The sequence below is a fragment of the Rattus norvegicus genome, chromosome 19 (assembly GCF_021556685.1).
Source record: "Rattus norvegicus strain SHRSP/BbbUtx chromosome 19, alternate assembly SHRSP_T2T, whole genome shotgun sequence".
In the NCBI taxonomy this organism is placed as follows: domain Eukaryota; kingdom Metazoa; phylum Chordata; class Mammalia; order Rodentia; family Muridae; genus Rattus; species Rattus norvegicus.
In genome coordinates this window covers 11646788-11661472 of record NC_141552.1, presented here as the reverse complement: position 1 = coordinate 11661472, position 14685 = coordinate 11646788, and the positions used below count along the sequence as shown (strand labels likewise).

At 40.6% G+C, this 14685-nt stretch overlaps 1 protein-coding gene across 5 annotated transcripts in view; it reads left to right on the top strand.

The window, feature by feature from the left end:
* The window catches only part of Large1 (LARGE xylosyl- and glucuronyltransferase 1), a 452006-nt gene extending 448747 nt beyond the window's left edge, over positions 1-3259 (top strand). For 3 of the 5 annotated variants that reach the window (NM_001429168.1, NM_001429166.1, NM_001429167.1), the window contains 1 exon segment: positions 1837-3259. In NM_001429168.1, the coding sequence (NP_001416097.1) occupies positions 1837-2034 (198 nt within the window). In that variant the 3' untranslated portion in view covers positions 2035-3259. 5 annotated transcript variants of the gene reach the window in all.
* The last annotated feature ends 11426 nt before the right edge of the window (positions 3260-14685 follow it).

Below are 14685 nucleotides of genomic sequence, written 5' to 3'. Positions count from 1 at the left end.
ATGACTGTCTCATTGTAAGTGGCACAAAACAGGCCACTAAAACGTTGCTAATTATCCTGCCCAGCAATTAAAACAGCAGTGATTTTTAGACTAAAAATTTTTAGGTGTTCCAGCTGAAAACCTTCGTTCATTTATGCAGTACTTAGCAAGCATCTACTTCAGAAGAAACCTGCAGAGTTTTAATAGACTGAGCTGGGTACTGTACACTTTTGCAAAGGATTTGCAAACTTTGTGAGACCTTCAAGTTGCCCTGCTCGGCTCTACCACTGTTGTTCCTCCTAGATGTTCTCCAAACAGATATTCACGGCCAGGTTTCAGAACTGCTTCGTCTATACAACTGAAGCAAACCAGACAGGCTGTAGTCTCTCAACACCATTTGCTATATTCATGAGGCACATGTTCCCTTGAGTCTGAGCCAATGCCGGGTAACTGAGAGCCAGTGGTATTGGCAGAATTGTGGAATAGTGTTCATGTTGAGCGAAACAGAACATATTATCCATCCATTGGTACCCATGTAATGGCCAACATACCTGCCTACAACAGACTGTGAGTCTTAGCCTACTTTTGCTGCTACCAGCAAGGACAGTGGTATTTCTGGGCCCAACAGTGTTTTGTGGTGACCATTCAAAAGAGAGTCCCCCCATCCCCGCCCCCGTCACAAAGGCCTCGCCTTTGTTTAAGACTCACTCACAGAGTTTTTGCAAATGGACCATATACTTTCTTGTATTTGCTTATAGCACTCATCAGACACAGTCTTATCCATTCATTCCAGTGACTTAAGATAGTGAGGCACTCACAGAGCCCCAGCTATAGGGGCCGGTGGATGGGGTAGCCCACTCCGTCCCTGTGTAAAATGCCCAGTCAGGTGGGTCTTGCATGTTCTGATTTTTTTTTTTTATTTTACTGTCAGCTTCTGTCTTCTGCCTGTCCTGTCCTCAGTTTGCCTTGCTAAGTTTATTCTTGTTGGCCCTGGGCTGAGAAAGTGGATGGCACGAATCCAAATTGGAACAAGGATATAGACCGTGCATGTGCTGGGTTCTGTCTTTGTTACATGTCCTAAATTTTTGTCCACTGCGTTGGCTGTTCAGAGATGTGTATTTGACTGTATGTATCCTGCCGTGTCGAGCATATTCTATAATGCCATCACTTATAAGAAGTTGGAGAAATTTTTATCCTTCTTAAGCTTCAATATAGCTAAGCATTTTATTTTTTTATTTGGGTATTTTATTTACGTAATATTTATATATCTATTTTTAAGACAGGGTCTTATACTATAGCTTCGACTGGTCTGAAACTTCCTATGTAGCCCAGGTTAGCCTGGAATTCATGGCAGACTTCTCATGTAGGCTTTCCATGTGCTAGGTCACAGATCTGAGCCACCACGTTGAACTTTAATACTTGCTTTTTTTTTTTTAACTTGCCTTTTATTTTTGTTTTGTCCCCTCTTTTTGTACTTTTTGTGGAGACTGTCACATAAATAGATGGTTCAAGAGAACATTGCATAGTAGCATCATTACGGCTTGACTATGTGGTGCATGGAGAGCCTTTGAGGGGCGGACATGTGTTCTGTTCCCTTCTTCCCATAAAGTGTGAGTTTCACCCTTGTAATCAGCCTTCGAGATAGATTTTTTTTCACTCTCACTTTGTATATGAGCACACCAAACCTCAGATGACTGAGATACTTTTTACAAGATCGTGGGCAGAACCCTGACGCAAGTCATTCTGGAGCGGCTGTGCCCCCTCCTAGTGTTCTCCCCTTCAGTCCCTTGACTCAGAATCATACTCGACCCAAGGCTCTTACAAGACCTCTCCTTACTCTTGTCTTCCTCCTTCTAGGAGTATGAGTTCACCGTGCTGCCCAATGCCTACATGATCCACATGCCCCATGCTCCTAGTTTCGACATCACTAAGTTCCGCTCCAACAAGCAATACCGAGTCTGTCTCAAAACCCTGAAGGAAGAGTTTCAACAGGACATGTCCCGACGCTACGGCTTTGCTGCCTTGAAATATCTCACGGCTGAGAACAATAGCTAGCACCACGGAGGCCACCACTAGGGAGAGACATGCCACAATGGAAGAGCCACTTCCTTCCTGGGGGCCCAACTTTTGAGAACTCCAACACTGCTTTTCTTTGGTTTGTTTCCCTTTGTCTCTTTGGCCCCACAAAGCTGCTCTCTTCCGAGATCTTCGACAGAGACCCAGCCCACCATGAGTGCTTCCAGAATGGGACATAGAAGGTGTGGAAGCAAATGAAGAGTTAGCAGTTTACCACAAAGCCACAGACCAAGTCAGGGTTTCTGGATGTTCCCATTGCTTTTTAACAATCATGGGTCAAACCTTAGCTGTTGAGGAAGTAAAAGCAATAAAGTTCCCTACGACGGAAATTTACCCTGCCACCTAGCTGGATTCCCATAGGGAGAGCAACCCAAGGAACGAAACAAACGTCTGGAGACTCTCATAGGGACATTAGACATGCAGGGACCTGGAGGAGGGATGGATTGGTTCTTTATTCTCAAAGTCACTCTTGTTTTTGTTTTGAGTTTTTGAATTTGGGGGATTTTGATCTAGTAATTCAAGTTGTTTTTTTTTTTTAACGTAATCCTTAAAGCTCTAAAAGAAAAATTAGCTCCCTCAATCAACAACCCTCAACATCAGTGGCCCTGCAAAGACAACCATCCTCAGAGAACGTGTAAGCAGCTTCCTTCATGATGAACCCTGAGAACAACCTGATTTCAAGTTTCTACTCACTAGATCCAGGGCTATAACAGGGACTACAGAAATATGAAGCCAAACACTATATGCAAGTCACATTTTCTATGGACCGTGACCAAGTCACAAGGAAAGGGCTTCATGGAACTACTTCGACACTCACAGAAGGTATGATCCCCTTCTTAGGCCTCGAGAGGGACTTGAACAGTTCGCAGAAGTCCAATTTGAACACCCATATGACTACGTTGAAGCCACTGGAAGAAGTGGGTCGGGTATCTCTGTGTTCTTCTCTGCCTCACTGTTGGAAGTGAGGGAGCTGATGAACTTCATTTCCCCTCAGGACCTGTCCGAGTGTTGGCAAGCACCTCCTCACCGTTCATATGGAACAAACACTGGGCCCATTTTCTTTACCCTTCACTATTACTGCTGTGTTTACATTGATGAGAACAAGAGTTAATGGCCTACCCTCCACTGGGCTGTTTATATTGAGTTGCCATGTAACCAGCAAAAGCTGCATTCAATAAATGAAAATACAGACTGTTTCTTCCTCTTCAGCCTCCCACCCTTGTAAGAAGCCACATGACACACTTGGTCTAGAGGGCAAAGTCAAAGCCGCGCGCAACACCGTACACTCTCTGTGTTCTGAGTACAGCTCATCTTTCCTGTTGTTTGAAATGTCACCTTTGTTTCCCTCCCAATTCAAGGAAAATTCAAATTTTCTTTTGTGCACCTGTCCCAGCACTGTAGCCAGATGTTTTATATTTTAACTATGCAAATTATGGTAATCGGTATCATTCAATTGAATAACCTGTCCTTCAGGGCGCTCTTGGCCTGTGGAGCCCCATAACAGTCCAATCAATGAGACCACTGCATGTGGTGCATTCAAGGGTGTTTCCCCTAGATTAGTACAAAATGAAGAAAGTTGTAATTAGAATTAATTGACACAGAGATACAGACAAGTTGTGTCTTTATTAGTTACTTCTTCATTACTAGGACAATATCTGAAAAAGGGGCTTATGTTGGCTCAGAGTTTGAGAATCCAGCCCATCTTGGTAGAGAGGGCATGGTAGCAGGAACCAGAAAGAAATGAGGGACAGCACTCAGACTGCTTTCTCCTTTTTTGTTCAATCAGGGACCCCATCCAACGGGGTGATACTGCCTGCCCGTGGGTTGGACCTTCTCACTTCAGTTAGTCTAATGTAGATAAACTCCGATATGTTTAGAGGTTGATTATCCTAGTTAACTCTAGATGATTCTACATAACTAGGTGATTACCCTAGTTAATTCTAGATCCTATCAAGTTGACAATTTTAACTATCACATTGTCGGTACAGATATATTACATATAATACATAAAGGAAGTCCTTGCATGTATAGCATATATGCCGGATTTATCATTATCAAGGTAATGCGTGAAAGGAACCCATGAACACCATTACAAGAAAACATGACAAAAAAATGTTCAAAGTCATATATATTAAGTTGAGTTTCTTCAGTAATGGTGCTGCAGCCACCTCCCACAGGCTTACAACATTTACTGTGTCCATCTCTCTCCACTTGCCATGTCCTCTAACCCTCATGATTGGCTATGAAATACTTACCTTTAGCACTGACTGCTTTTTTCCTTTCTTCATACACATGTATGTGTACACACACCCAGAGGCACACAAAAATTCTGCTGCTTTCCCCCAGATTAGCTATCGATGTTGATATTGATCTATTGATCTGAACTAATCATTTCCAGCTACTTGAGTCAAACTGAACATTAGCTGGTTCCTCAGTAGTAAGCATAAAATTTTAATTCCCTAAAGATTTTCTTTAAACATTTATCCTGGCACATGAATCAGGCCTAGATACCTTGTTTCAATTTGCATATTTATAGGAATAGCCAATGACCATATAATTTGCTAGTCAAATACGGTCACTCCTGAGAATGACAGAAGATGCTAATTACTTTGCTAATAATACCCATGAACTGGAAGATAATGAAACTGCATATATATAGAATCAATTAAAGCCAGAAGCTGACACTCCATACCAGCATGAGAAGCATTCTATTTCCTCAAATATGGCTGTCTGACACTGTCATTTAGTCCCATCTAAAACAAAAGTTAACTGGTGTCCAAATTCAAACAAGAAGTTGGCAGCTGGTAGAGATTGAGATACCTGGATCCAACCAGTGAATCCTCAGCAGGGACCTCGGGAGTCACCACTTGGTGCTAGCACAGGCCCAAAGTGGGGAACAGGGCCATTTGAGACAAGGATGGTGATTCTTCTTAAGATCAAACAAACTTTGGGATAGGTCGTGCTGATGTCATGCCAATCCTATCTCGACTTTCAGTTGAGAGGAAGGGCAGGATCTCTCATTACCTCCATTATGCTCAATGTCCAGAAGAACTGCTTATTAAATAATGAACCACTTTGTGCAAGAGCATTTTGTAGATATTAGCACATTGAGTAACTAGAGCAAAGCCAAGAAGTGGGTTTTGCTGATTATCAATGAGGAGATGGAATACATTCCAATGAAATAACTTCCCACCAATTCCCTGAGTTCAGATATCACAGAGTCAGATTTTAAACTCAATCCTAATTAATTAACCCAGAACTACATAACTTGCAATACTCTTATTGCTTCCCCAGGTAAGGAACAGCTGAGTAAATAAGAATTGAGAGGGGAAAGATTCGAACCCACAAGAGAAATGATTAACCTTCCTCCCTCAATATCTGTCCAGTGACATAGCATGAACTACAGACATTTGTCCATTCTCCAAAGCTAGCTGTGCCCATGGACTTCCTGACGCTCTTGTCAGTCTGTGACTACATGTAAACAGGTGGATTCAATCTAAGGGGACAGAAATGGTCTCTTCAAATGATAAACTTTCAGGTAAAAGGGTGAAGTTTTAGGTTCTTTCTTAAGTCTCAGCCCATCAAGCTGCTTCAAAATGATGTCTGGAACCATGTTGAACTTTCTTATAGAGTGCTTATCTACCAAGATTCTTAGACTCCTCTCGTGCACAGACACTATGTTAATACTATTTCTCTCAAAGTAAAGGCTGTGTTTGTTACCAATCCTTTAGGAAACCTGATGTTGGTAGAGAAATATGATAAAAAAAATACCCTTGCAGGTAGTCTCTGCACACTACTAATGAAGATGGTAAGAGCTATGTTATCAAGCCCAGACTTCAATGGTAGTTGGCGGTGCTAGATCTTGATAGCCATGCAGTTTTATGATTCCTCATACTTAGATGGCAGAGATACATTTCAGAAAATTTACATGCTCTTCCCAAGATCCTATAGATAATAATGAATGCTTTGGGATTAGATAAAGATTTGACTGGCTTCAAAAACCTGTCCCTTTACACTAATATATGTTGTGACCTTCCTGCGTGATGCTGCAGGTGCCCACTAGGTTTCTAGTCATCTTTGGGTGTAGTTCCTGGTGACATGATATATTTTGTTTTCTTTTAATCCTAAAGATCAACTCTTCAGTTTACTGACACTATCATTTATAAAAACAACAACAACAACAACAACAAAAAAACCCACAATCATCTGGAGTCATCTCAGAGGTTCCAGGCCCACAGGCTCTGACGTTGGAGATATTATGACCTTTGTTTTCATTCACTGAACAAAAAAATTATCTCAAAAAGTGACATTTTGTTTAAAAATGGTATCTAAAAGTAGGTAATGGGCTTCTGATTGTGGATTTGGTCATTGATTTGTTGCAGCATTTTAAATGGTCTTTAGAGACACCATAACTTGTAAAATATAAGAATGTCCTCAGTTCTGGGAAATAATTTCCCCGTAGGGTGCACCACTAATTTAGCTGTTTCACTACCAAACAATGAGTGGCTGTTGAAGTGCTTCGTGTGTAGGGGTAGATTAGAATCTAAGCTTTTTCACATGGCTGCTTAACATGGACATAAACTCTGGATAGCATAGGCACTGGTGAGTCCGGGACTGTGAACTAAGGGAGACCAAAATGCTGAGAGATAGACATTGCTTTTAGTCACAACTGCACCAAAAGCATAAGGCAGGAATTAGCTCTATTATAAAAATAAGGAAACATATTCAGAGGGGTTATCTATGAGCCCTGAAAGTCCATTCTTGGCCTCTACATCCCCCAGGTTTGTTCTTTTCGTTGTTCAGTTTCCCTGGGATTCATATAAGTGCTACGTTATAAAATCGTAATAAGCAAAATAGGCCTAGCCTCTGGGAATTGATCTTATCTTTTACTCCCATTTGTATGTCTAAAATCTTCCCGTATGTAGGAATAACATTAAGGTTTTCATCAACATCAAGTTTACTTAGTAGACCCAAAGAGCCTGTATTTCTAACAACCCCAAGTAGTGCCGAGGCTGCTGTTACATGTGGTCTCTTCGGGACTTTGACCATAGGCTCGTTTCCAAACATTTGTGGACCTCTGACATCAGGGCTGCCATTCATCAGATACACTAGCATCAATAGCAAATCTCCAGCAAGTTGTCTTAGTCACTGTTGGATTGCAGTGAAAACACACCATGGCTACAGCAACTCTTAGAAGTGAAAGCATTCAGTTGGGTCTATTTATAGTTTCGGAGGTTCAGTCTGTTGTTATTACGGTGGGAAGTGTGGTGACACACAGGCAGACACGGTGCTGGAGAAGGAGCTGAGAGCTCCACATCTGGATCCACCGGCAGCAGGAGGAGAGAGACTCTGGGCCTGGCATGGGCTTCTGAAACCCCAGATCCCACCCCTAGGGACAATTTTCCTCGACAAGGACATACCTCCTAATCTTTTCAAATAGTGCCACTCCCAATGAGCCTCTGAGAGCCATTTTTATTCAAACCACCACATAAGGAATTGATTTTTTTTTAAAGATAGGTACTTAGCAACTGGGCTAGTTGGTAAGAATTCCAATATTCAAAACCAAGTATGAGTAATACATAATTCCTGCCATCAAGGAGTCCCAGTGGCTTGATGAAGACAGATAGATAGGTCAGTAACAACATCTGAGTGGTGTTGGGACACCTGGATTAGGTGGTATCTGGAGAATCGGCACTTGCTCCAGCCTGGAGATCATGGAAGGCTTCCCAAACAGTTGATACTTGTTTTGAAGAAAGACAAGTTATTCTAACATTTGATAAAATGATATGGGACACTTTAGTTAAAACTGTCACAATAGATATGAAGGTTGTCTCATATCTATTGTGAAGAAGAGTGAGGTCAGCTAAGGGGATATTATCAAGGGTAAGATGTTCTTGCTAAACCAACTTACAAGGACTTTTCTTTTCCAAATTAATCATATGTATTTATTGTATTACCGTATGTAGCCATATTTTGATAGAAATGCCCATAGGTCGATGAGGAATGATTACATCCAAATAGTTACCATAAATATGTCCACACAGTACATCATTATTATCAGAGAGGAAGTTCTTAGCATATATCTCTGCCTTTTCCCAGAGGCCATTATGTCATCATCATCAACTGTCACCAGCATGTTATACATTGCTGAAAACAGACCAAGGACATTAACTCCAAAGGCAAAGAGTAAAGAACTTAATCCGATATGAAGTTCACCTAAACTGATTCAGCTAGTTTCACATTAAAACTAGACTTAAAAGGCTGAGTAGACTTAGTCAAAAGGAAGGCAGAGATACTGTTCTGGAAAATGACTGAAGAACCTGACTGCAGACCACCCCACCCCTGCCCAGTACAAGGGCAACTACCTTGTTTTGCTTGACTATAAATTCTTTTGAGTGCACTTATAATTAGGCTTTTGATCCATGGGTGCAGGTTTAATTCACTTTGAAAATTTATTCCTTTCATATTAAAAAAGACTCCTAACTTCTTATCTGAGTTTTCATCCCCACATAGACCAGCACTTGATGCTTGTAAATATAGATCCCATTCCGTTTTTGATTCATAATTGTAAGAAGCACTTGAGTAGGGACTTGCTATGCCTGTCATAAGCAATTTTCATATAGTGATGTCAATAGCGGGTTCGAATAGTAATCTAAGATAGGTTGAGTAACAAACCTGTTTACAAAGGGGAAATTGAGAGACAATAAATCAGGTGCCCAAGTTCCCAATTTAATAGACCTAGGACTTGAGCCAGGGAAGTCAGCTGCATAATTCTTTTGAAAGTGTTCTATTTTACTGAATGGGTGTTTTGCCTGCATGTTTTTCCGTAACCTTATACATGCAGTAGCCACAGATACTAGAAGAGAGTATCAGATTCCCTGGAAATGGTTGTAAACTTCTTTGTGGGTATTGCTAATCATACTCAGGTCCTCTGGAAGAGCAGCCAGTGCTGTTAAGTGCTGAGCCATCTCTCCAGTCCCTTGATCACATTCTTATCTGATATTCTGGTTCCCTGTAGAAGCACGAAATGGACTACAACTACAACACCCAGTGTTTGTGTTTAATCTCTTTGGGAGTGTATTTGTATAACAAATTACCACAAACTAAGTAGCTTAACAATATTGTCATAGTTTCTTTGGATTAAGAGTCCAGGTAGAGCTATACTCTGCCTATACTCTCATAAAGCTACCATCAAAGTGTTAGCCATACTATAATTCTTATCTAGGCCTTGGGGGCTTCTCACAACTTCACTAGATATTGGAGGATGCAGTCTCTCCTTTCTGGTGACTGAAAGGCCAGGAGAGTTGGATGTTTGCCCAGGACTGATCTCTGCCAGTGTCCTGTCCACTATGGGATATAGTATTTCTTCAAAGCCAGCAAAGATGATGTTTGAGCACAGTCACTGAGTGATGCCCTGATGCCTACCCACAAAGGAAGGACATTGTGCAGGAAATGTACAGAGTATGGGAATCTGGGAAATCCTCCCAAAAGTCTGCATACCAGATAGGAAATTGCACATACCAGATAGAAAATTGTGGGAAGAGAGTGGGTTTATACAGAGTGCCTGTTGCTGCTGAGAGAGAAACAGACAGGACAGCAGCCTAGTGTGCCGATTCACAGGCATTAGGCACTGGGGGAAGGCAAAGAACAGGGCCCAAGCCATTTAGGTTAGGCATTAATTGAGGATGTCAAAAGAGGAGGTGCTTGCACTCAATGTTTATGGGGGTTAGGACTAACAGAGCTATGACAGAATGAGCCTCTTTCACAGGAAGGAAGATAGCAGCAGCACTGGGAGTGCTTAAAACTTGTGGTCAAAGACACAAGGCAATGGCTTTGTGGCCTCTGTAGGGTCCTCAAGACATTCTGTAACACATGAGAAGTAGTGTCAGCAACCATAACAATGGCTAATGAAAGGGCCTTCAACAGCAAATGATATTCCTGAGCCCTACCAAAGCCCCTGTGGCATCTGGGAGTTCTTGGCCTGTCGATCCCATGACAGATCATCTAGGTGGTAAACTTAGAGGCAGGTAAGGCCATTGTCATCTCTGTGTTATATGTCAAACTCTTTATAAGGAATAGGTAGCAAAATATACCTCTTCCTCAGTTCTTTGTATCCAGTAAGATCTTGGGCACTTTTTAAAAAAAAATATGATTTTCACATGTCCACCTGTCCCTACAATTGTAATTCCCCCTGACAAGTTTATAGAGTGAAATCTTTCCTACTCACAGGAAAAAGTCATTATCAGTCTCTGTTGCATGGGCGCCATCCTATAGACGGTGCTGCTCACATGTCCACTCAAGTTCAGAGCCATCTTCTATCCCCAAAACATATTAAAAATCCCCTCATAAATGGAACCTTTCAGGGCAAGGTACAGTCTGAAAAACCCCAGGCTGGAGCAACTTTAGACAGGCACACCAGGTCATAACAACTTCCACACATACATGCAATGTAGTGATCAGACTCCCTTCTGTGTTCCCCTTTCTTATTCCCACCACCTTTCCACTTCTTCATTTCCACTTCCTTCATTCATGATTCTCATGCCTCTTGTCCCATAGATTTCATGTACAAGAGAAAAATATATACAGCTCTTTTATAAAATTGGTTTTTCTCACTTAACAGACTAGCCACAGTTACCAGGATTGTCAAACACGCTACCTTTATGTAGGTAAACTTAACTAGAGCCAAGAAAAACCCCATTCGTCTCAAATAACACACATCATTGTGATTCCAAACTGGCTTTCTACACACCTCACCACAATGACTGGTCATTCCCCAACGTAAGTGCAGAGGCTTTTGTTTCTTTGGTGTTTATATCTATCTATCTATCTATCTATCTATCTATCTATCTATCTATCTATCTGTATCCATATTTATATCTATATCTATAGATATATATCATCGATACCTACCTGTCATCTATCTCCTTGTAAAACAAGATGTCCCTTGCTTCTGAGAGCTGCTGGAACATGACAAATAGCTTGCATATTCTTATTTTAGTAAAAACAAATAGATTCTATAAAGAATAATGACACTGGGTGGTGACAAGTAGAGCAGTATGTTGAGATTATATATGCCATAGTAAACTATGAGAATATTCCAAAGGACTGAGAAAAGAAAGAGCTTTTAAAGACAGAAATAAAGGCAAATAAATGTATTATTGTTTCCCAGCTTTTGGGCAAATATCGCTAGTCCCACTCTGTCTTTGTACTATAAAGACCTAAAAGGGCTTCTCCATTCAAGCAGTTACAGGGCTGGACTATAACTCAGGCACTCTTTACCATACCAATTGCTCGCTATTGATTTGTTTCCAGGTCACAAATCCCTGATAGTCTCCCTGCAGAGCCTGATAAAAAGGCTTAAAAATGACTTCAAAGTTGGGAATCCATTTCTTCCAGAATATAGCTAGTCCCAAGAATAGCTGCTTTTCATGTGTAGAGAGTGAATCTTAAAGACACTTAGACCAAATCATGGGAAAGAGCTCTCATTCTAGGTGTTAAAACAAGCCTACAAGTAATGGATCCACTCGCAGAGAATTGGGTGAGACTAAATTACCTCAGACAGCAGGGCTACGCGCATTCACTCCCACTGAGGCCAGACAAGAAAGCCCAGTTAAGAGAACTTATTCTACAGGGAGGCAAAAGTTTTAGTCTTGCAAAGTTCTTGGGGGAAGACTAAACTATGTATCTGCTACATATGTGTTGGGGACATAGGTCCACCCATATATGCCCTTTGGTTGGTGGCTCATTCTCTGAGAGCCCCCAAGGGTCCAGGTTCATTGACACTGTTGGTCTTCCTATGGAGTTCCAATCCCCTTTAGGGCCCTCAATTCTTGCCCCAACTCTTCTGTAAGGGACCCTGAGCTCCATCCAATGTTTGACTATGGGCCTCTGTATCAGTTTCACTCAGTTTCTGTGTGGATCCTGTCTGCAAGCATAACAAGACTATCATTAATAGTGGCAAGGATTGGTGCTTGCCCATTGGATGAGTCTAAAGTTATTGGCCGGCCTTTCCTTCAGACTCGGCTCCATCTCCTATCCCTGCATTTCTTGTAGACAGGATAAATTTGGGATCTAAATTTTGTGGGTGTGTTGGTATCCCTATCACTCTACTGGGGTTCTAGCCTGGCTGCAAGAGGTGGCCCCTTCAGGTCCCATATTCCAATTGCAGTGAGTCTCAACAATTGTCATTCCCACTGATTCCTGGGAGCCTCCCGCATCCCAGGTCTCTGGCACATCCAGAGGATGATATTCTCAAGTAGTCTTTTTCTTTTTCCGCCTACAAAATCCATGATACCTTTGTTTTTAATAGCCAAGTAGTATTCCATTCTTCAGCTGAAGAACATCTAAGTTGTTTCTAGTTTCTGGCTATTATGAATAAAGTCGCTATGAACATCACTGAGCAAGTGTTACCGTGACATAGTGGAGTATCTTTTGGTATATGCTCAGGAGTGATATAGCTGGATCTTGAGGTAGAACTATTTCTAGTTTTCTAAGGAATCACAAGATCGATTTCCAAAGTGGTTTTACCAGCTTGAAGTCCCACCAACAATGGAGGAGTGCTCCTTTTTCTCCACATCCTTTCCAGCATGTGCTGTCACTTGAGTTTTCGATCTTAGCCATTCTGAGGGGAGTAAGGTGGAATCTCAGGGCAGATTCGATTTGCACTTCCCTGATGACTAAGGGTGTTGAACATGTCTTTAAGTGCTTCTCAGGCATTCAAGATCCTCTGTTGAGAATCCTCTCTTTAGATCAGTACCCCATTTCATAAGTGGGTTACTTGGATTGTTGATGTCTAACTTGAGTTCTTTATATATTTTAGACATTAGAACTCTGTCCGATGCAGGAATCATGAAGATCCTTTTCCAATCTGTAGGCTGCTGTTTTGTCCTATTGAAAGTGTCCTTTGCCTTACAGAAACTTTTCAGATGCATGTGGTTCTGTTTATCAATTATTGGTCTTAGAGCCTGAGCCACTGGTGCTCTATTCAGGAAGTTATCTCCTATACCAATGAGCTCAGTCTGTTCTATTATATTTAGGGTTTCCTGTTTCATGTCGAGGTCTTCAATCCACTTGGATTTGAGTTTTGTGCAAGGTGATAGATATGGATCTATTTTTCATTTTTCTACATGTAGACATCCAGTCAGTCTAGCACCATTTGTTGAAGATGCTTTCTCTCCCCCACTGTATGGTTTTGGTTTCTTTATCAAAAGTGTACATAGATGTGTGGTTATATTTCAGGGATTTGATTCCAGTGATCAATCAGTCTGTTCCTATGCCAATAACATGCAGTTTTCATTACTATTGCTATGTGGTATGGATTGAGGTCAGGGATGTTGATACATCCACAACTTCTTTTATTGTTCAGAGTCATTTTAACTATCCTATATATATTTTTTTGTTTTCCATACAATGTTGCGAGTTGCTCTTTCAAGGTCTGTAAAGAAGTATGTTGGAATTTTGATGGGAATTGAATTGAACTCATAGATTGCTTTTGGTAAGATGGCCATTTCCACTATGTTAACCCTGCTGATCCATGAGCATGAAGAACTTTCCATCCTATGATATCTTCCTCAACTTCTTTCTTCAGTTATTTGAAGTTTCTGCCATATAATTCTTTCGCTTGATTTAACTTTGGTAGATGGTATATGTTTAGCAAATCATCCATTTTGTTAAGATTTTCCAATTTTGTGGAGTACAGGCTTTTGAAGTAAGACATAATGATTCTTTGAGTTTCCTCACTGTCTATTATGTCTCCCTTTTCATTTCTGATTTTGTTTATTTGGATACTGTCCCTCTGTCTTTTAATTAATTTGATTAAGTGTCTATCTCGTTGATTTTTCTCAAAGAACCAGCTCTTGGTTTCATTGATTCTTTGAATTTTTTCTTTGTTTCTAACTGACTGATTTCAGGCCTAATTTTGATTATTTCCTACCTTCTACTCTTCTGTGTGCTTGCTTTTTTCTAGAGCTTTCTCATGTACATTTAAATTGATGGTATAAGAACTTACTAAGTTTTTATAAAAGTGTTTAGTTCTATGAACTTTCCTCTTATCCTTGCTTTGGTTATGTCCAATAAATTTGGGTATTTGTGTCTTCACTTTTGTTGAACTCTAGAAAGTATTTAACATTTTTGTTTATTCATTCCCTGACCCAGAGATCATTGAGTAGAAAGTTGTTCAGTTTCCTTAACTGTATAGGTTTTCTGGTGTTTCTATCATTGTTAAAGTCCAGCTTTAATTAGGGATGGTCTGATAATATATAAGAAGTTATTTCAGATGTCTTGTACCTATTGAAGTTTGCTTCATGAATGACTATATGGTCCATTTTGGAGAAGGATCCATGAAGTACTGAGAAAAGGGTGCATTCTTTTTTATTTGAGTAAAATATTTTGTAAATGTCTGTTAGGACTACTTTATTCATAACATTGATTTGTTTCATTATTTCACTATTTAGTTTTTGCCTGGATGATCTGTCAACTGGGAAAAGTGGGGTCTCCCACTATTAATGTGTCAAGTTTGATACACAATTTAAGCATTAGCAATGTTTCTTTTACAAATATGGGTACCCTTGTGTTCGAGGCATAGATATTCAGAACTGAGATATCATCTTGGTAGATTTTTTCTTTGATGAG